At 44.2% G+C, this 23,756-nt stretch overlaps 1 protein-coding gene across 3 annotated transcripts in view; it reads right to left on the bottom strand.

Annotated features, from left to right (window-relative positions):
* Positions 1-23,756, bottom strand: part of LOC119455665 (ubiquitin carboxyl-terminal hydrolase 2) — a 239,593-nt gene that overhangs the window by 13,469 nt on the left and 202,368 nt on the right. For all 3 annotated transcript variants that reach the window (XM_037717081.2, XM_037717082.2, XM_037717085.2), the window contains 6 exons: positions 12,663-12,752; positions 10,432-10,558; positions 8,884-8,998; positions 8,057-8,170; positions 5,291-5,355; positions 3,371-3,474 (listed from right to left, as the gene is read on the bottom strand). In XM_037717081.2, the coding sequence (XP_037573009.1) occupies positions 3,371-3,474; positions 5,291-5,355; positions 8,057-8,170; positions 8,884-8,998; positions 10,432-10,558; positions 12,663-12,752 (615 nt within the window). The remainder of the gene's footprint in view (positions 1-3,370; positions 3,475-5,290; positions 5,356-8,056; positions 8,171-8,883; positions 8,999-10,431; positions 10,559-12,662; positions 12,753-23,756) is intronic.

The following is a 23,756-nucleotide window of genomic DNA, read 5'->3' as shown; positions in this document are numbered from 1 at the left end:
TTGCGATCAGTATTAAGCATGAAATGCTTTTAGCTCCCATTGTCGGCAACCTTCAAGTGACCTCGAGCCAAAAGCCAGAGCCGTTATCCGGGCACTCAAAACGAGAACATGCCGGCAAGTTGCGAGAACAATCGGGCGCCATCCGGACAACCAGTCAAAACTTAAGAAAATGCGGTCTCTGGCCCCCAACTCTTTGTACAGGACTGCATTACATACGCTAGTTACTCTCCAAACAAGTTACAAAAAATATTGCTTCCGAGTTGTTCCTAATGTTTCTCCACAATATCACACAAGCTGTAACTTCTAGTACGCTGAAGTTTTGTCATTTCCAATAGCCACGTTCAAAAAGGCAGATACAGGTGACCTAAGGCCACACATTTGGAGCCTACCACTTCGATGCGACAAGAAGAAAAAGTGGCGGCAGACGCTGAGCGCGTTGGACTGTTGCAAGAAGAAACGCGGTTGAAGGCAGTGGCACCACAGGCAGCAAAAGGCGCCACATGGTAGCCCACTTCATGCTTACATCTACTCTCGATTACGGGAGAGCCAGCAAGTTTTTATAGGAACTTCTGCACTGCATTAATGTTATCTAATTTCCACAGTATCTAAGTTAATTTGATTCTGCAGTATCATAAATTATTTCTTGACTATCAGAAGTTTGAATTCATTGAACATGAAATAAGAAAAAAAAAAGGTTCCATACATAATTTTAAGTTTGTTCTAATAAGGACAGATATAAGGTAATCCAGTCAAACTTCAAGATAATGAACACAGTTATAGTGAATTATTGAATATATAATGAATTATAAACGAAGTATAAAATTTCTGAGAATGAATATTGGATACAATAAACGTATTTCACGTCAAACGCAGCTTCATTATAAAGAAGTTCGACTGTACAGATAAGGCACTATGGTGAGCAATTATGGCATAGAGAAGAAAGTCCCCTAGCACGTGCATCTAGTGTATCATAGGACTGAATGCATAATCAGGTATGCAACACTCTCATACAGAAGGCCAATTAACATACATAACAGCCTCATTATATATAACATACTTTATTTATTTATTTGATCAGTAATTTCTGGCCACGCTACTTTGCCAACAAAGCCAAAAAGAATTAATTGTCCGAAACGTTTCCTCAAATCGGGCGGCTTCAAAATGCACTGAAAATATGGAAGGCCAACTGAAATTTCAAGGATTGACTGAAATTTAGAGCAATCCGAGTTTGAATCACTGCGAGCAAACTGTACTTGCACCGCTGCAAATACAGCCAAATCTTGTAATGAAGTTGTACCCAGTATGAAAATACCTTCGTTTTATATGGTAACAGCTACAAGCATACATTTTTTACATGCTAATATTGCAGAAAACCACTTTAGATTTACTTCGTTATATTGAATAATTCATGATATTCATGCTCATTATATCAAGGTTGGACTTTACTCCTATTAAGAGTCCTTTTTATGTCAGTCTCGCTCGATGAAAACACAGCTCGCATGCAAAGAAATTAAAGGTGTATTGACATATACTTCTGACTTTTTTTTTTTTTTGATTGTTAAATGAAGGCCCTAGACCTCTAAGTTCAAGAAAAAATAGGGACAAGCCCCAAAGCGCCATTCATAATTTAATACAATAGTTTTTCTACAGCCAGTTTCGGTTTCATTTCCCAGGAGGATACTGCATCGTGACGTCACTCAGTCATCTGCTATGCTACTACTTGTGAGGGCCAATGTAACAGCACAACAGATGAATGAGCGAGCCAGAGCGAGCATCAAAACGTTGTGGTGTCCCGATTTCATGTGACCACATACTGTCGTGACGTCACGACACAGTATCCTCCTGGGAAACAAAACTAAAACTGGCTGTAGGAAAACTATTGTATTAAATTATGAACGGCGCTCTGAGGCTTGTCACTATTTTTTTTTCTGGAAGTTAGAGGTCTAGGACCTTCATTTAACACAAGAAAATTAATATTCGAAAATATCATGTCTGTAAAAAAATGAGGCAGCAACTTCTGCCAGCCTGTTGTCGCATCATACTCATCTGCTCCCCATTAAACACACGGCTATAAGTAATGCTGTTAGACAGGTTAATTGGCTGCTGGATTCGCGATACATGTTACCAGCACAAAATAAAATGGGACACAAAGAGAAGGCACGGACAGCACAAACACTGGATTACAACTGACATTTACTCAACACTGGGCTACACCGAACAGGAACCACACCAAAAAGCATTATTATTGTGCATACATCCCAGTCATCTTCTAAGACACTATTTATTTTTGTGACACCAACAGAAGTAGTGCTAATACGGTTATTCCTATACCTTGTATTCATGTTGGCCGTGCAATATTAGAGAAAATATGCACACAAAGAAACTATATAACTAAGTTAGTTAAGACTAAGCAATGTGAGAGATGTTTTGAAGCTCTTGTTCCCCAGCAACAAACACAATAAATGTGTGAGCACTCCATCAGTGTGGCACTGACACAAGAAAAGTAGCAGCACTTGAACAAACGTTCCGCAAGCATGCAGTGGCAACCATTTTTTGGTATAGTAGATTTGTTTCGGACATCGATACTACTATTTTGACATTGGTTGCTAAGGGTGTTTTCAGCCTCGCTAGTGCACAATTTTTCGGGTTGCTATGCGTATTTGGCACAATGTAATAAAGCTCAGTTGATCTCAATATCAGTGCTCCCCTCGTCTATACTGTTTCCTCGTGTATGCGTGTTCTCTCCAATTTTCCACTACCAATATGAATACAAACTGCAGCAACCAACTCGCCCGAATTTTCACTTTGACACTTATTTCCCATTTTTTTTTACTGCAAAATGCCTCAAAGGCCAATCCGTTCTATTCTGATTTAAAGTAACATAGGACACGTGTGTTACCAAAAAGCAAGCGACACTGACATCTTCGACAGTGGTCATCTAGATGTCATAGCCCTGCTGTTACTTTTACATGCACGCTGTGTTATCGCGGGCTGTCATTTAATCATCTTCTAATCCGACCTATATAGCATCTGCTACACAATCGAGTCGTATCTAGTAAACCACCTTAGTTCTGCACAGATCTGAGGTGGTTTGTGTGTACAGATGTGCGAGGCATACTTTTTTGTACACGTGGATATCCTAGTCATGTAATTGACGACTGGGAACACAAGCGCCAGCTTGTCTGGAGCTGAAAACAAAGCTAGGACATCCCCCTTTGCTGCCACTTTCTTAACTAGTTTCTTTTGCAATTTTCTTCGGCATTTGTGGTGTTGTGTCCTCTCTCAGTGTACAGTTTGATTTTGTGCTGGTAACATGTAACAAAAGCTCACCTTTTGACTAAAGTAACTCGTGTGCAAAGGAGGCTCTCACCTTGGGTATCGGGAGGGAGAGGTCCCAGAAAGGGTCAAAGGTCACCGATTTGTGGCCGCAGACACTGCACTTCAGCGTGCTCTTCAGCTGGCCAACGAAGCAGTCTGTAGGCAGAATAGGCACAGTGGTCAGTGACAAGCTCATTGATGTCACAATGAGACTGATAGATTATTAATGCCTCAAAGCAACATGGGAACTATGGGAGACCAGCTGGAGTGCCTTAATCAACATGCATGCAAAACTCAGTAGACAAGCATTTTAGCATTCCCCCCCTCAAAATGTGGCCACCGCAGCTGGGAATTGTACCCACGACTACATGTTCAGCAGCAGAGTTCTACAGCAACTACAGTGGGTGCCAGGTCAAGAGGCAAAGTGCTTTTACAAGGAGCTCAAATATGAAAACGGACACACTATCTATGTTCAAACAGTGATTAGTGCTGAAGAATGAATTGAAATGATACTTAATGGTACAATGGCCGGTGGAAAAGTGAATCAATGCACTACGTAGTTCTTGTGTTCACAGCAGAGCACCACGTGGTGCTCTATTACATCACAGCAAGAACCAAGGACATTTAACAGTTCAGAACGCAAACCAGGTGCCCCAATTTCAGTTTGGGTCACCATGCGCACACAGCCAGTCATCTTAGACTACAAAATGCCACCAGACTGGGAGACTTGGTGAAACAGATGCTTGAGAAAAAACAATACTGTAAGTTACAGGCAGCTTCAGAACTGTGAGAAGTGGGAAGGCACAATGGCAATTCTCTTTATGATTGATGTGCTTGAATTTTGCAACACTCAACTTCTTCTACAGTGAAAATTAAGCTGTTGAGGGTTGGTTCATTAAGTAGTTTTTGGGTATCTATATATGCTAGCTTAAACCACTATGGCTGAGCACACTGCCTTTGTTTACAATACATCATACCGACTGGCCAATCCCAGAAATAACGGTGATGCAGTAGTGGCCAAGCCAATGACAAGGGCAAAAGCAAAATGCCAATGACGAAGAGAAAAGGAACAGAAAACAAAAATATTTACAAACAACAGGCCCAGGTGCACATGCAACGTTACGTGAACTAAAGTGAAGTACTTTTGTAGCATGGTTTCTGCATACAGATTTTATTTTGATAGTTTAGGAAATTAGCTGCCACAAAATTAATCACTGTGGAGGATACTGCCAAGGAGGGGACTGCTCAAAACCAGATGGATCAGGTGCCTCATAGTCATCAGCGGCCATTCAAGTTCTGGTGTTAGCCACTTATACATGGAACACTCGAAAGGCGCTGCGCTGCTAAGCCCGAGGGTGCGGGATCAAATCGTGGCCATGCAGGCCACATTTTGATGGGGGTAAAATGCAAGAACACTTGTGTATCATGCATTGGGTGCACGTTAAAGAACCCCAGGCAGTCAAAATTATTCCAGAGTCCCCCGCTATGGCGTGCCTCAATCATATTGTTGTTTTGGCATGTAAATCCCGAGAATCGAATTCAACACTCGACAATATTCAAGAACTTTCTAAACAGCAAATTTTTAGCAGCTGTGCTTTTTTTGTTTCATCAGAACATTTGTAAAACAAGTCAAGAACAGCATCCAACTTTTCCTTGCTTTTTTTTTTTCTTCTTTTTGCAAGTGCAGTTGTAATGTTAGTCTATGAGGAACTTTTACAGTAATTCACATGGACAGTAAATTTTGCAAAATGGCTGAGGCACTGCAGATGACAGGAAGATGAATTTGCACTGTGAGTAATTTGAGAACCAATAATTCAACTACCGGCCATTTGCTAAAATCATAATTAATAAATTATTGTAAAAACAATTGAGTCAATTACAAAATCTGTCTTCCTTGAAGTTTCATCATAATGTCCTGTCTACTATCCGCACTCAATAGTATTGCAGCTATGTGTTTAAAAATTATACCTACCTACAATCTTGCTGTCGTCATATCGCAGATATCTTTTCCAGGCCTCTGCTGCTTTCTGGGACTCACTGCAAGTAATGCCAGCACAAAAAGAAAGAAACTGAGCCACAACCTTTGCTAGGATTCAACTAGCTGTACATGCCAGTGTTCCATCTATCTGTGCTTTAGGGGGGGATTATTAAAATTATTCTGTTCCTTTTATTTCACACAATATGTGCCTAATGACTTGTGGGAACATCGAAACAATTGTAGTCATGCTGTCTCAAATGTTCTGAAAATATTCCTACACTATTCCTGCCAGCATGAAGCAACCGGAAATGTACCTCCTACCAAAATATTGACAGTATACATTTCTTTATTTTAGCAATTTCTTGTTCGTACAGAATCTTAATGGAATATTTTCTTGTGCATAATTAAATACCGTAAATTTGCCTTTAAATTAGCAATATTAAAATCTTAGGTATGATATTCAAACTTCCATACTCCCACAGGCACCAAAAGTACCACACATGCGAAGTTCAAATAGAGTGTACACATTAGATGTGTCTTGCAAGGTGTTTTCATAAGAACTTCTACATAGTCTTTATAGTGAAACTCTCGTAAAAAATGGAAGGTACTTTTTATAACATTCAGGTCCAAATGTGTCCAGGCTATGTTTTACATTAGGTGTGCAATGTAACACTAAACATTATAAAACCTAGAACATCTTGAAGTCCTGCCACTTTTCATAGTTCTAAGGTTGCTGCTGATCTTTCAAACACCACAGGAATATACAAGGAGTCAAGACATGGTCATGCCTTATCCTCCTCAATTTATTACATCCCAAAGTAACAAGAAGGGAAATTATTGAAATACAACTGCGACTTAGGCATGCTCATGGTATTTAATACCAGATACGAGGTGTGTTCAAAAAGAAACCGAACTTTTGAAATTGTGCGCCAACCGGCAGAGGGAGCACGCTGCGGCTACTGAGCACATGTAGCGGCAGGTTTAGACAACAAACTGCCATTTGCCACGTTTTACTCTGACCGTTAGTTGGCGAGCTACAGCCACTGAAGTGAACACATGAACAAGCTGTTCTTCAGATTGGTGCCAAACTGACAATGAAGGAATTGGAAGAACAGCGTGTGTGTGTGTGAAGTTCTACTACGAACTTGGGAAAACTTTCACAGAGACATTTCAGTTGCTTAGCCAAGCATACGGGGAGGACTGTATGAGTCGCACGCAGTGCTATGATTGGTTCAAGTGTTTTGAAAACTGAAGAATGTCGGTCGGTGACGATCCCACGACTGGACGACCTTCCACATTCAAGGATGATGTCCACGTCGAGAGAGTTCGAACTGTGATTCGTGGAAATCGTCGTTTTGACTGTTCGAGAAGTCGCTGACGAAGCGGGTATTAGCGCAGGATCACGTCATGAAATTTTGAGTGACAAACTTGGGATGCGTCGTGTCAGTGCAAAATTCGTGCCGCATTTGTTGACTGACGAACAGAAGCAGACCCGTGTTGAAATCAGCCAGGAACTGCTCGCCGCTGCCAATGAAGATGAAAACTTTCTTAAGAACATCGCAACAGGCGATGAGACATGGTTTTATGGCTCTGATGTTGAAACGAAAATGCAGTCATCGCAGTGGGTGGCCAACGGTTCTCCTCGTTCGAAAAAAGCACGCATGAGTCAGTCAAAAATGAAGGTGATGTTGGTTGTGCTTTTTGACTGCAAAGGCATTTTTGTCCATCAGGAATTTGTGCCACATGGTCAGACGTTTACCAGGGAGTCCTAGGACGTTTGAGAGATTTTGTGCACAGTAAGAGGCCTGAATTGTGGGAAAATCAGGCTTGGATGTTGCATCATGACAATGCCCTGGCTCACGCGTAGCTCCTTGTCCGCAGCTACTTAGCGAAACCCCACACTCCTGTTGTGCCCCACCCACCATATTCTCCAGACCTAGCCCCACCAGACTTTTTTCTATTCCCCAAGCTGAAAACCACCTTGAGAGGACGTTGTTTCCAAACTGTAGAGGAGATCCAGGACAATGCGAGAAGAGACCTGCGCGCCATTCCAGACAGTGCGTTCCAAGAGGCTTTCCAAAAATGGAAGAAAAGATGGGAAGAGTGCATTGCCAGTAGAGGGGACTACTCTTAAGGGGACAGCACTTAAAAAGTTGTACAATAAGCAGTAAAGGTGTTATAGCAAAAGGTCGGTTTCTTTATGAACACACCTCGTATATATCAGCACACAGTAAACACAGGACAGAATGAACGACCAGCAACAAGCACTGAATGGAAGGCTTTTTTGACACAGTTAACGTGTATAGACAGGCATGAAATATACACGTGACGCGAGCTATGTGCAGCAATTCATTGCAACCAAATTTGCAGCTCATGTCGCATGTATATTTAGTTATTTACGTGTTATTCATACTTTCAAGGCCCGAAGGAACTACAGAAAGTGGTACAACAGAAAAAGAAAAATGCAAAACAATAACACGCGAGATTCAACAGTTGGCATGGTAAATTGCAGTACTAAAACAATGTTACATGCCTGTTTATATATGTATGCTACTGCCTCAAGAAATCCTTCAGTTCAGTGCTTGTTGCTTGTCATACTGTGTGTCCTGCGCATTTTGTGCACCAATATATATATCCACTAAGAAATGTGTCCATCCTGCACCTTCAATATCCCCTTACACTTTGGTGCCAAATACAGAGTAATACTGGCTCCCCCAAACATAACACTGAAATGAAGCAGTATTAAAGCTTTCCACCAACCTGAGATTGTCATCTATCTCTGTGGTGAGGTGCCTTGGCCTTGAGGTGATTCGGTTAATGTCCTCGTGAAGACCTTGCAGTAGATAGTGCAGGAACTCCTGAGAGTCTTGTTGACTGCAGACAAAACAGCAAGCAAATATTTTACACACACTACCAAAACCGTAATGAGGAGAAGCTTAGAACTACAGTATGTCCATACTCAAAACAAGCCAACATTCAAGCTTGCAACCGCCATAAAAATTGCAAGGGGCCACCCACAAAGAAGCCTTAGGTGCCACCAAGAATGCTGTAAACTGGCCTGAATGTGCATGATGTTGCCCTTCCTGTTAGATGGATTTTAGATGGATTTTAAAACTTTTACTACAGTTAAGTTATCATAATTACAATTGAGCAGAAAAAACAGCATAAACATTAATAAGGGACAGAAAAATAAACTACTGATCCTGTAACAACTGCTACAGCAAAACTTTCCCACATGTTTGCATGTAATGCGCAAGTTCTGCACATAACAAGGTGCTTCTGCATTACTGATCAGCCTTACCTATCAGTCAATATCACCCTCGCAAAGCTAACAATAATTGTCAGCCTCTAACAGATTATCATCGACAGTGCCATGTCAAACCAAGCAGCCAGGTTTCTGTAGAATATGCAGCAAACAGTGTTTTTTTTTTTTTTTCTGCATACAGGTGGCTCTCAAGCAATACATTACAAATCCACAGTACCCAGCAACAAAAGGTGACAGTTACTGGCACAATATTCAATATAGCTTAAATAAATTCGGCTGTCACAACAAACTGAAGCGGCAAGAGAATCAAAGAAAGACTTGCCTGTAGCCCATGAAGCGTGGTGCAAACTTTTGTATTTGGCTGCGAAATGCCTGAGGGCTGATGGCATATTCACCATTGCTGCACCTCCAAATTGACTTCATGAGTGTTGCGAAGGCTGTGGGAAATGAAAAAGAAGAACACTCCAATCAGTGAAATCTAAATGTAGTTTCCTTTATATGCAAGATACCTTCAAAACAGTCACACCTCGTTACAACGAAGCCACATCTAACACGAAAATATATTTATTATATCCTATATTCGTTATAAGCATATATTAATTACATGGCAATATGGGCAAGGAAAATTTCTTCCTTGCATTGTTATATTCAATACTTGATTATATCCGCGTTCGTCATTCACTCTGCACTGCCTGCAGCAGGGAACGGCGGCGCATTTGGGTTATTGCCTATTAAAAGCATGCAGTACGCTTCCTACGCCACACTCGCTGTGCAACAGATAGGTGAAGATGCTTATTGCAATGGCATTTAGAGGTTATAAAAAGTACCTTAAAATTTTTTAGAAAAGGACACGTATGTCACGTGGTGTCATGAATCGGTCCAACGTAACTTCTCACACAGGAGGTAAAGTTTTGTGGTCCCACTGTGGTCCGTATCCTATGCATTTTGCCAGGAAACAGCTGTTTAAGGAACACAATATGCAAGGCTACTGAAGACATGCAGGATGTTTCTAAGATGAATTAATAATTTCCTTCATCATGTATAGCATAAAGGTTGCAACATAAACCATGAAATAATGCCTAATAGAGGCTCAACAAAGATCTTATATACGTGGTTTATTGGAAGCTTGACAAAACACAAACTGTTAGTTACTCTGTTAGTGAAAGCTACTCGCACAATACCTAAAAAGAAATAAACTGTTATAAAGAAAAGTGTAAAAAAAAAATCTCAGAGCCTCTCCCAACAATTCCAGCTTAGACAAATCCATTCCAGACATTTCTGGGTGATCATTACACTCCACCACTACCTTCTGACACCAGGCTGTCTTACCAAAATAAGTACTTAAGTAGCATGTGCTTCTTCTAAGGCTTTTTTAATAAGATTGAATTAAAACGTGGGTTGGAGTATGAAATGTAGGATTAACAAAACCTGACTGTACTCTGCTCTTGTGGCACAAGACTTGAATTTTGTCTCAAAGCATTTCTAGACGATATGGCAAAAGTCTTTTTGGAACTGCAAAATGAAAATCTTTGCTAGCTGTCAACATGTCAAGCAAAAAAAATTAAATTATGGGGTTTTACGGGCCAAAACCACGATCTGATTATGAGGCACGCCGTGGTGGGGGACTCCGGAAATTTGGACCACCTGGGGTTCTTTAACGTGCACCTAAATCTAAGTACACGGGTGTTTTCGCATTTTGCCCCCATCAAAATGCGGCCGCCGTGATGTCTCGCATGCAGAATAAGAGTTAATCGCATGACGAGTGTTCACAAGACAAGATACGAATAAGGGTAAGTGGCTCATTCAGGAATCTGAAAACACAAATGCCCATCCACCGTCAACGTTCAGTCACTGTCACTCGGCCACGCACCTTCAAAGAGGGCCCCCTTCATGGAAGAGGTGCTGCTGTTTATTTCGGAGACATAGCCATCCTTCAGGCAATACTCGAGCAGGGGTCGTGTGTGTGCCAGGCATTGCACTATCGAGTTCATGAAGCACTGCAACAAAGAATGAGATCAACATTACCACAAACCACACAGTCATAGTTATAACGACGCTAGAAGAGAAGCACTAGACTAGTTGAGACTGATAAAATATCCTTTCAAAACTCCATTTTCGTTGATTTTGCAGTAAGGGGTTGATTACTAGAAAAGAAAATGAAGGCCCAAATTTTTGTTTCTTAAATTTCATGCCTAAACCTCTGTGCCTATATTTTTCAATGTGAAGTCAAAGTACCTACCGGTACCCGAGTTGTTGTGGCAAAAGTTCTTGAAGGTTGCCAAGTTCAGTCTTTGGCCTCTTTAGAATACAATGTAGTCCATTTTCAGTGATAAAAAGTTCAACAGGCTTAAGCAGACTCAACCAAAATCCAAGACATTGCGGCCAGTTGGTGCAACAACTGTTGACGGCTTAAGAATTAACAATCAATCAATCAATCAATCAATCAATCAATCAATCGTGAAGCTAAATGGCACTGAAATGTTGGCCGAGCCATCAAAATGCCTGTTTGCTCATTCTGCTTAAAGGGCCCCTCACCAGGTTCGGGCATTGCAAACAGACAAGCGCACTGCAGAGATGACGTGGTGGCAATTGTGTCTGCAAAGTATCAAACTGCTCCATGGCACAAAAACAGTTGAAACTTCAAACAAAAGCCAGCGCGCCTTTCCTCACAAGGGAGCCCTGCTCCCAGCCAGAAAGTCAAGGTTACACACACAAATGCCTCTACGTCACACCTGCAATGTCACTGATTAAGGCACATGACTTCGGTAGGTCATCCAATATAGGTTACACAATACCAACGACAGAAGTGCACTGTGCAGCCCAAAAAGGAAAAGAGAAAAAAAGGTAGGCAGGGCTCATGACGTAAACATAATGTGGCCCTTTGGCCACGGTATGCAACAAAGATGGGAAGAAATGGTGCTTGCGCACGCTAGTCGAGGCATAGGGTGTGTGTTGGCAGCGATGCTCCCCTCCTGGCAGCATGGCAAGGTGACAATTCAATTTCTCCTATCTCCTCTAATCATCAACCAATTTCAAATAGTATTGCAGTAACAAGCTCCCTAGAGAGCACCTTAACAACGGTTTAAGTAATTGCAGCAAAATTGCAGCTACTGTACATAGTGCAGCAAATTGTATGCACTAACAGCACCTTGAATCTGGTTCTAGTACTGACGTCAATTCCCAATTCGTTCGTGTACAGTGCAACAGTTCTTTTCAGCGAACCATTGTGGGAAAGTATACTGCAGTAATTTGATCATTTTGTTTCCTTTTTTGAAAGAGGTCATGATGAATTGAGAGGAACTATCAGTGCCTAACAAGAATAAATGTGCCACATGCGATTCAAAACACACCCGAACTACTTTAATTTTGTCTGGAACATGACAAGTTGTATGCATGATGCAACCGTTCAAAGTTACTGCACAATACCCAATCACATGCTCAGGTAAAAATCAATGAATACTGGAACTAGGCAACATATATTTGTTGGAAAAGCCATAAAGCATCAGTTTTAAGGGGCCTTAATTTTATTCGTGAAGGAAATACTCAAGTAAAAGTACTGACTTATACATATGAATGTACCTCGATCAGCTGCTATTCCAATGATTCCTTTTGCTTTATTCTGTTCAATTTTTATCCTTCACAACTCAGACTTGGCCGGTACTGGCGCAAAATCAGTCGAAATGCAGCACGAGCAAATGACGAAGCGTGTAATTTTACAGCCATGCCTTTGGCAAGAACGCTGTCGCATATGAAAGCCACTAAGGGCATGTACTTTTGGACAATTATCAACGCAATGAATGGAATGCAAGAAAAAATGAACACAGGTTTCAAATAAAGCATTTTACACCAGCCAACTGTTGTACCAAGTCAGTGGAGAATACAAAAGCAACGTGTCAGTAAGGCAGTGCAATGCTGATACTTTCGAGACTCAAGTGGTGCAATTTTACATTACATGCTCTATCAATATGGACCCATGTATTATTAAAACCATGAATGTGCTTACTTACGATGGTCACTATTACCATTACTACCAAATCATGACTTAATATGTGTGCCATGAGATATGGCTAGGTATATAAAATGATGCCAAATGGTGCTCACTGTGTTGCCGAGGTTCCGAAGCCCCAGTGGAGCCTTGTCCAAGTGATCTCGGGATCTTGAGCTTCCAACACTGACCCCACTAGAGCTCTCCTGTAAATAGAAAAGGAAAACAACTCAGCATGATATGGCACACAGGATTCTTACAGAGCAATTTGAACAACAAAATTATTGGACGAATAGGCGAACACACAAAAAAAAAAAATACATGAGCCTTTTTTTTTTTTTTTTTTATGCTAGCGATCAGTTGATCAGCTGGCAGGTTTCCGCACGGCCGGAGTGACCGAAAATAGTTTTGAGCAATGTAGACCAACTTTTTTTTTTTTCATTGTTTCCAAAACAAAATGAATGTGTAACATATTCTAAGTTTGCATCAGAGCAGCACGTGCGTATCGGGAAATTAAATTAGTTCGTACATGTTGAATGCAATTTTTTTTCACATAATTAAACTTGCAGGCAATGATGAGTTTTCACGAGTGCATAGCGGCACATCAAGGGAGAATGTCAACAAAACGTGCATTTTTTTTTTCTCAAATGACAAGCTATTATATATAATTAGGCACATACTGCCAAATGTTGAAGAAAGTAAATATTGCACAGAGAAAGTTGCGTATGTAACGCACACTGCCGGGCACGCATGGTAAAATCGGCAAATATTCATGTTTCCTTTTATGACATTGCCAGTCGCGTAATACGACAATTATGTCATGGCATAATAACCCGCGCTCCCCCGCTGTCGAGTTGCGAACCTACTGGTGCCGCACGCAAGTTTCCTTCAGCACACGCAGGCTCGCCAAATTTATACACGAGCAGACGAACGACAAACCAGAAGTTATCGCCAGTCATTGCCATACATCCTTGGCAGCCCAATGTAACACACACCGATCGACCATGCCATATCCAACTTTCGAGCAATACCACCGTGCAGTGAATCTTGGCGTGAGCCACTTACGAATAAAATCACATTCCCGTTCCAAAGAGAATTTGCACGCCTATAGCTTTGCGGAGAATGGGGCGAAGCATCACATACGAGGAACAACTTCTTCGACACAGCCCACTTGATTTGCATGGCTTCCCGATCTGCGTGTCCGTCCCAGATGCAGCAGGTCTCTGTCTTCGACGCCCTCGTCGGGAGGTACACACACACACACGCACCGGCGAGGCAAAACTACAGTCCGGCAGCACACGACCGATGAGAACACGGTCGGCTTCTCGCGCACCGTCCCGGCATGGGTGTTGTCCAAGAAGAGCGCCCGCGACGACGAAGCCCGGTGGCAGGCGGCGCCGCTTCAGCTGGGAGGCAAAATCAGCCGCGACGGCTCGCCGAGCGATCGTCGCGCGATCTCCTTGCAGCACGCCCCAACGCCGGCGACAACGAGCACAAGAAGCCGACTGATGGCCGCAGAAGGCCCGCACAATCCAAGGTCGCGTTAAGGGTTCGCCCTTTATCGCGCGACGATGCGCCGCCACACCACAGCCGGAGGCAAGTATTCGTCATGCGCAAGAACGGCAGAGAAAAAGAATCTCGACGCCGCTCAGTGGAGCGCGCAACCGCAAAGGCTGTTAGCAGCGGCGGCGGCGGCGGGCCTCTACGGGAGTTCTCGCACTGCTGACGTCAGCACCTGTGGGAGCTCGCGCGCGCGCGCGCTGAACCGAAAGCGCACGAAGTAAATGCGACTGCTGGCAGCTGCTTGCTCGTCACACAGACGCGTTCAAAGTATGCGATAGAAGGCGACGGATCGCCCCCGGAAAGCGGAGAAATCCGCTCCCGAGAGCAGAAATAACTAGTTAGAATGGGTTCTATGAGCATTCGCTTTCTCTCGCACCTCTCAAGGCACGTACGGGTTCGCTCACGGGCAATGTCCACGTGCCTAAGCTATCAAAACAAGGGTGAATATTTCGTCCTGAAAGTTTTTTTTTTTTTTTTTTTGTCTGAAAATTTGTCACGCACTGCATCACACCAAAGGAAAGAAAGGAACGTGCGTAACGCATTCGACGCCTACTATAATGCGATGTGCCCTAATTTTATAACTTTGTCCAGTGTAGGCGCTTCTTTTTTTTTTTTTTTTTTTGCTGCAGATAGCGCGTTATGTGCTTTACAAAAACCGATGATCCCTGTCACAACACGCCGATGGACGCCGCGCACGTGCTCTGGGCGTGAGAAGTGGACGGGAGAGGGCGAGCGGCAAACGAACAATCTCGGCGGCGGCGCGGCGAATTCCTTTGTTCAGGTGTTTAAAAAGATGATAATAAAGGAAGCCAGACAGAGTGGAGGAAAGGAGGGTGTGGGGGAGGGGGTTGCAGAACGCGGCCGGGCAAGTAAGTGACGCACGTTCGCTGCACGAGACGAGGGCTGCGTCGCGTGTACGTCGTCCGACGCGCCTGCGCTCTGGCTCGCTTCGCCACGAGGCCGTCACGTTCTCTCAACCCCTTCGATACGGCGGCGCTAGCGAATCGACGATGTGTGAACGCCCCTGAACGGTGCCATTCGCGATGCGCTCGCTCTAAACACACGCTTTCCGCTATTATTTCCCCCTTCCTTTCGGCTGCTTTCATCTCCATTCTTGACCACGATGTTTGACGCAAGTGGAGGCAGGGCGCTGTGACGGGGACGAAAATAACATAAAGGAAAGTAACACCTATGGGGATTACACAAGCTGCGCAGTGCGAAACTTCTCTTTTTCTTCTTCTTTTTTTCCTCGACTGCGTAAGCACTTGGCGCTATAGGAGAAATTAAAACCTTAGAATCTTGGGTCTTACGTACCAAAACCACGATATGATTACGAGGTACGCCGTAGTGGGGGCTCCAGATTAATTCCGACCGCCTAGGGTTCGTTAACGCGCACCCAATGCACAGTACACAGGCGTTCTCACACTTCGCCCGCATCGAAATGCGGCCGGGATTTGATAACACATCCTCAGGCTTAGCAGCGCAGCGGCAAAGCCACTACATCACCACGGCGGGTACTCAGAAGAATGTGACTACTGCTAGTAATAGATGATAAACTGATGACTGAACTGATTCGACGTTATAAAGCTATACAAACGGGCTACGAAAGAGGCCATGGTGGATGGCTACGGAATAATTTCAACCACCTGAGCTGCATTCCGCCCCCATCAGGATGTGTCTGCCGCGGCTGAGAATCGAACCCGCCACCTCGCGCTTTCTAGCTGAACGTCATAGCCCTAAGACAAGGCAGCGGGTTTACACTTTGCGAAGACTGGATATGCAGGAGATACAACGTGAGCCATATAGTTTAAAAGCCAGATACCAAAGTTCACAGAAATGATCCGTAAAGGTACATAAAGGTTTCGCATTTCAATGAGTCTTCAGCAAGCGTACTCCAGCAAGTGGCCCGAGCTTCGAATAAGGGAAGCCCCGCAACCAAAGCACAATCGTTTATGCAGTCACATCAGTCTGCAGCGATAAATGTGCGGTTCTTTCGCAGCAGCATCTAATTGTTTTCTTTCACCATGCCAAGTTGAAGGATGCACACCGCATCCCTAATTACGGATGCCGTCTAAACATTCGATAATCGAGACGACGAGGTGAACGAGGGCGAACTCTTCCCGCGGCGACAAAGTGTGCGTTATAACGAAGTCATAACGAAGCTGTTATAACGAAGTCAGCGACACCGGGACGACACGTGTGTCGAAAGCGGACCTCAGTGAAAACGAAGGCGCGTGCGCGCACCTCTCACCTGCAGCGTTCGGTTATTGTTTTCCGTTTGCAGTTCTTTACTCACACTACCGGAAAAAAAAAAAGGAAAAAAGTTACAGGTAAGGACAACGACAAGCTTCCGGCACGTGCCTCGCGTAGGTGGGCAGATTTGGCCTGGCGTGCAAACACAAACAGCACGCAGTTTCCGCGCTCCATTAATCTTCACTACATCGTGACGCACGAGGACTTTCGAGAAATGACCGACGGAAGCGAAACTTCCGGGCAGCCTCTACAGCAACAGAGATGCTCCGTACGCTCGAAAAGCCATCTGTATGTCGAAGCTTTCGGCCGAACACCTGTCACTAGAGGTAAAAGAGTTTTCGGTTAAAACCGGGAAACACCGCAATCCGAAATCCGGTGATAAAGCTGACGAAGGTTCAGTGGTCGAGAGACGTTAGTAAAATAGAGCAATGTCCCGTAACAATGGTCTTTATCGCGACGAACGCATATTTGGACGGCCCTGCATGTTATATATATACAGGGTGTTTCAGCGAACACTTTCAAAATTTATTTAAGGTTGCCTGTGGCAGATAGCCCAATTATAGTTAATGATCTGCTCTACTCGAAGAGGCGGACATTATTTCCATAGAAAATTGGAATGCATAATCGACTAATTAACAAAAATTCACTAATTAAGTTTTTAACTAATTACCCGATGGCCCATATTGCAATTTACAAATTGTAGCTGTGGAGTTCGCAAGGCGGATCCACTTGTAATTAATTCTCAGGATGACACCAGTTTCGAGATAATAATTCCCAAACTTTGCGGAGAAATGCATTGACGTTCCAGTTAATTTTGTGCTTGAATGCATAAAGCGACGTTTTGTTAAGAAACTAACTGGAACGACAATGCATTTCTCCGCAAAGTTCGCGAATTAATATCTCAAAACTGGTGTCATCCCGAGAATTCATTTTAAGTGGATCCGCCTTGCGAACTCCACGGCTACAATTTGTAAATTGCAATATGGGCCATCATGTAATTAGTTAAAAATTAATTAGTGAATTTTTTGGTAATTATCCGTTTATACATATAAGTTTCTTATGCAAGTAATGTCCGCCTCTTCGAGTAGACCAGCTCGTGAATTAGAATTGTGCTATCTGCCCCAGGCAACCTTTAAGAATTTTTGGAAGTGTTCGCTGAAACACCCTGTATGTATATATATATATATATATATATATAGCTGTGGCAGCCTGCACATGTTACTATACATTCGACTTTTGTAGATACACACAAGAACGCGCACATAAAGAAATCAACTCACGTATCTTCCACCACTATTGGGTGAACGAAAAGAAGGGGTCATGGCAACTAATCGGCCAAAATGTCAAAATAGCGTTGCATCTAGTCGCTCAGTATAGTATTTTTTTTTAATTTGCCTGTGGCAGACAGCAAAATTATAACCCTTCATCTAAATTACTCAATGAGGCGGCCCTTACTTGTACGAGAAATCAAAATACTTAATAGAATAATTATCATAATTACGCTAATTGAAAGTTTTATTTCATTACTTTACGGTACCTTTAAATTTACGAGTTGCAGCCGGTGAGTTCGCAAGGCGATACACTTGGAACAAATTCCCAGGACTACGCTTGTCTGGAGATATAAATTTTCAAAGTGTCCGACTAAATGCATTGGCGTTCGCTTCAAGGCATAAAACAGCGTTTTACTAACGAACTAAGTGGAACAACCGCGCATAATTAACGCATGTTTGACTGCGCATATCTCGAAACCGGTGCCATCCTCAGAATTCATTCCAAATAGATATGCCCTGCAAACTCACTAGCTACGATTCATAAATTGAAATATGTGCCGTAAAGTAATTAATTTAAAAAAGTTAATTGAATGTCAACTACCGTAACTACGCTGTTTATTCAATTAAACAATTTGATTTCTCGTAAGAGTAGTGGCAGCCTCATCGAGTAATTATGATCGAGGGTTAGAATTGTGCTATCTGCCACGGGGGCAATTAAAAAAAAAAACTTGGTGCAGAAAAAAAAATGTATAGACATGTCAGGCTCCCCCCTCCCAATTAAGCCTCACGAGATAAAAGCGTCCCCCTCTGTGACGCCTTGCAACGTAATCCGTTGATGGCGAGTTCGCCCAAAGGGATCAGCATGAATTAAATTTTGGGGTTTTACGTGCCAAAACCACCATCTGATTATGTTTTGATTATGCACAATGCCACCATCTGATTATGAGGCACGCCATAGTGGGGGGCTCCGGATTAATTTGGACCACATGGGGTTCTTTAACGTGCACCGAAATCTAGGTACACGGGTGTAGGGGAACAGCATGAATGGAATATGTTGGCAATTAATGAACGCCTGGCTTCACATATGCTTAAAATAAAATGCCGCACGCGGAAACTGGCAACAGCCCGCATCAATTTACTTTTCATAAAAAACGCCGTTATCAGCCTCACATATCCGGTTCAGTTCGCAAAGGCAATTTATACTGGGGCCTATATACGGTGTGTGGTAAGGAGTTGGGCCCAGAAAGAGGTCTGTATCTATAGCATCGTCCTGGAGGGGGATTACAGCGGCACTGCTCTTATCGAAGCAGGCTTCTTGTTCCCTTATCAAAAGTGGCGAGCATCGGACCACGGTTGCATCCACGGCGGCTCGTATGTGATATACACTGCAGAGATAGCATCGCCCAGTGCTGTATAATAGCCTCTCCTCCACTCCGAAGCTACTGAATGACGAGCCTGCGGCCGCTCTCTCTCTTGCGAGTGGCTGCTGAATCGGTGGTGTCCCCCGTGTAACAATACAGCGCCTGCGGCGATTGCTCGGAGAAATAAAGAAATGAGATACGTCGGCGCGAGGAGAAGCGCATCGCCGCTGAACATGCCGCGCCTTAGACACAACGTGCGCAGTGTTCTGTGCCCGTAAACATGGGATTAAGCTGCCGGGAACAAAAGCCCCCGAATAGAGGCAGCTGGGAAAGGAGCACGAGGGAAGAGAGGCCAACAAACTCCGCAAGACGAACCGTGTCATCACTGTCGTCATCAGTGTCGTCAACAATGACGCCGACACCCTAATTAAATTTGAACTATAAAACCTGCACTGAAGAAGTTAGACGGAGTCGACGGTATACACTGTACATATATACTCTGCGTGCTGCGAACAGTACAACGGCATATACCAAAGGGAAGACGGAGAAGGAAACGGTAAAGGCGAGCCGTCGATATACACGCGCACATAAACATGCAACGGGCACGCACAGTAATGCTGTCTCGCGTATACGAACAAGGAAACTCTCGCGAGTTCCATGTATTCAAGGAAGGCTTTCCGGGCCAGAGCAAAGGGCACACCGACAGCCACGTCACTGACAGTACACACGCACCGCATCGCTGCTATTAGCAAGAAAACAGCTGGTGCGTTCCGATACGAACGTCGCTTAAGTCCCCGCGCGCGCCTTTCTATACGTAATCCGCGTAGCCCGCCAGTGTCTCTCCCTCTCATCCTCGTTCCCTCCCTTCATTGCTGAAGCAGCCTCACGCATGCAATGGTCGAGAGGGCCTTCACACGTGTATCATACGCGCCGCGTTTGATAAACAGCGCACGAAGGCTACTTAGAATTGTGTGTATAACCTCCCCCACCTCCATTGGTGTATAAACCCCGCGGGTGAAAAAGACAGCAAGACTATTTACTCTGCCATCAAGGCTCTGCGGCCGCCATAACACACACACCGCACAGATGCCGTTGCGGAGGAAACAACAGATAGATCTACCCGAAACGAGCACTGCATGCACAACTTGGCACAGTGGTGAGAGCGGGCTCGTTGCGAAGTTATCGAGCGCAAAAATATAAAAGAAGGGGGAAAAAAAAAGGAATATAATGATACGCTGCTCGTGAGAAGGCGCACAAACGTGGTAGACTTATACCTGCACCTTTTAAAAGGGCCCCGCGAAACGTTTATTAACGAAGCGGTGAATTGACGCACGTATGAAACGGGGACCCGTTGCGGGAACGTCCACCGGTGAGATTTCTACTTGTATTTCCAGCCGCATTTTGACTGAGGCACGCAATCCGCTACCATTCGAGCTGTCACCGCCGCTGTGTGTATGCGAGCGTGGACGCGTGGGGTAAATAAAGTTGGCGCCGTCCCATTAGGAAAGTGATCACGCGAAGTCACGTGCCCTTTCACGCCTCGAGTGCCACGGAGAGCGCGCATCGTAGCCGTACACTCTTTTGAAGCAGGCTTTCACGTTTTGTGCCGTGAAGTCAGGTAATATCGACCAAAAAAGTTTACGGACCAAGGGATCCGACAAAAAGCTGAATATCTCCGCAGCCTCAAAACGCAGCCTGGTATTCCCATTTCCAGCCTCTACTGCTATATATGCGAACAACATTGTGATATGTACGGTTTTACTGGCTACTTTAGAAGGCTGCTCGGATATTTAGCGTTTTCCGAGATCCCATGGTTCGTAAACTCTTTTGGTCGATATAGTACATAGTGGGGAAGCTTATAAACGCTTTAATAAAGGATGGCGGAGGACGCTCTCTTTTTTCTTGCTTCATTATTATTTTTTTTTCTGACCCGCGGATTTCAACAGATGACGTTACGTTCATAGCGTGCAAGACCCGTATTATTCGGGAGGTGTTAGTATAGTCACCATTCGTGACATTAAGTACAAATTGCTTCTTGTACAAACTGCTATAGTAGCAGTTTTGGCTGCTGGTGATTCGTAATAGCGGTAGGCATGCACTCTGAAGAAAGAAGAGCATTTCATCTGTTGAGCGAGGTTGCGCGGGGCTCTTCTGAGAATAGTGGAGTATACGCAGTTTGGCTCGGACGTTCATTACCGCGTGTGTTGCGAGTGGACAGTGCTGTTTGCCACGTCACATCGGTCTCGTTAAGCGGATTCGTCTTTCCCTATCGCGATTCGCCCGGATCGCTAAAGTATACATTGCTTGGGCACGGAGGTCACACGAGAAATATGCCGCGTAAGTGTATATATACCGAATGCGTGCATTCGTGTATCGACGTAATGCGCATCAATTACTTCCTTAAAAGAAAGAATTTAGTAACCCATCACTGGTAAACGTTCTTTGCAAATAAATCGATTATTAAAACACGAATACACGAAACAGAGAACGTTATTCTCGTATAATCAAGACGAATTAACAGCCGTTTCGATGGCGCGTATACTGCAGGCTCTGACGTAAACGGCTTGCGCAGGGATGGATATATGCCGAACACTGCATTTCTCATGTGCAGAGACAGGAAGACATCCGTTTCGATGACGTACACTTCGTACTCGTGGCGAAAGCTGGTTCGTATTCGCCACAGAGCCGCTAATCCTGCTGTGTGGCGTGGCACGTACGCTAAAATGCAAATTTCTTGCGTGCGTGCTCGGCTTCGACGTCTGACGCCGTGTTCGTCAACGCACTTGTAACATGTAGATAAGGTCATCCCGCGAAGTAATTATTGAACTAAACGGAAAGGGCAAAGAAAGAAAATGAGAGATAAAGAAAAGCGTGCTATAGCTGCTGTCTGTCACCGAATATTTGCCGTGTCAAGTAGCCGCGGTCTGTTACATAAGCGCACGCCGCCTACCGTTCGCTGCAATGATCAACGTCCAGTGTGTATGAATTACGCATTCGAAAAAAAAAAAGTTGAAAGAGAGAGAGAGACAAAATATGGCGCAGTCCTCCTTTATATTATTTTTTTACCTTCCCTTTCCTGCTTGTCACAAGCTTAGCAGCAAGATCCTCTCTTCTGCTCGGTCGACAATAAGTGCAGTTTTTTTCTCTCTCTTTCTCTCTCTCTAACAAAGAATAAAAAAAAAAAGTTGGAGGACGCTTAAGCTTCGCCTTTAAGAGCGGAACGCGATAGAATTCAAAGCTGCCTGCCTGCTTATCAGGGTTTTTTTTTTTTTTTTTTTTCTCGCGTATTCAAATTACAATCCGACGCTATCACGTCTGTAGGTTGTGGTTAAGTCGTGCTTTACGGTTTTTCTGATGGATTTTACTTTGAGAAATTCAATTTTGTTCATTAATGCCTTATGCCACGCCTGCACGGTCGGGGTGGTTCGGGATGATTATTTCCGCCAACGACGTCGGCGAGCCCACGCCGACGCCGGATTTTCTGCGACACGGGCTCTTAACGCTCTCGCGTTAAAGCATTTGATGCAGCCATAAACCTCGAAGAGAGCTATAGCGTACATGGAAAATGCAAATTCGACACTCTTGTCTCCCAGCTCTCATACTGAATGTCCGTTAAAGTTTTCCACGCTGATGTTGAGGCTCGAAGCATGATAATGAACAAAAATTCGTTACTCGAGCGCACGCACTTTACCGTAGTGAGGTACATCGTAAACAAAAACAATAACACTGTCGGTACATTATATTTCTGCCGTAGTTATGCATTTATATGCCCTTTCATTTTGCCATGCTCTTCGGACCTACTTTGCGAAAAATTTATTTTCTTTTATTCAATGTTTTGTAGGGCATCTTGTACTATAGTATGTTCAGGGCTGTTCAGCCGTTCCTGCTGAACTTCCGCTGAACGTAAGTTCATAAAAGAAGCAATTTCTTAATTATATATCTTTGCTTTCTTTTTTTTTTTTCCCGCACGTTGTTTGATGCACATCTTGGGCGTCCGATATATTTTCACGAGCTTCCTCTTTCCACCAAACAAGACGGGAGTTTTTCACATGAATGTGGATCAACTGTCGTCGAACACGGGATATGGCTATACAGCCAACGTTTCGACAAGGGCACTGACTGCCTTGACGAAGACCTGGTCCCTCCTTTGTCGTCTCGACACCGTGCTGGCGCTTTGGGGAAATCGGGGCTGACGAGATGGCGATATTCCGCAATATAATTCAACTTGGCACCATACAGAATATATCACCGAGGCTTGTTTTTAAGCACGCGATCACAATAACGATGCTATCCCCTATAGGAACAGGGTCGTGGCACAACCAAGCTCGTTTTCCTCAACTCCCTGGCGTGTCTTAATTTAGTAAAACATCTTTTTTTTTCCCCGCTAAGACGCAAAATAAAACGTTATAAGCTTCGCTGCACCCTTTGCACCACCAATCTCCCATCGCGTTTTCCCAAACTTCCTTTCTAACCCGGTCGAGCCTAGGCTTCGACGCCGTCCACATTCACCGCTGGATAGATAACGTGAAGCGCGAGACGTGCGTTTCGCGCTACAGGAAGCCTTCTGGCGAAGGCAACACGCACGTCCACTTCGGAGCGGCCACGACGAACGCCGCCATGATGGCGCGCAGGCGCAGCTAGGGGTCGCTGCAGCGCAACGTCCGCCGACGCGCTGCTGGACCGCTGCGACGTCCCTGTGAAGACCGTCCGCCAAGCACTCCGCAAGAACGCCAGAAGCCTGCGGGCCAAGCTTGGATGTGGA

Source organism: Dermacentor silvarum, chromosome 6 (genome assembly GCF_013339745.2).
Source record: "Dermacentor silvarum isolate Dsil-2018 chromosome 6, BIME_Dsil_1.4, whole genome shotgun sequence".
NCBI lineage: Eukaryota > Metazoa > Arthropoda > Arachnida > Ixodida > Ixodidae > Dermacentor > Dermacentor silvarum.
Note: the sequence above shows the minus strand (reverse complement) of the source record. Positions and strands in the feature narration are given on the sequence as shown.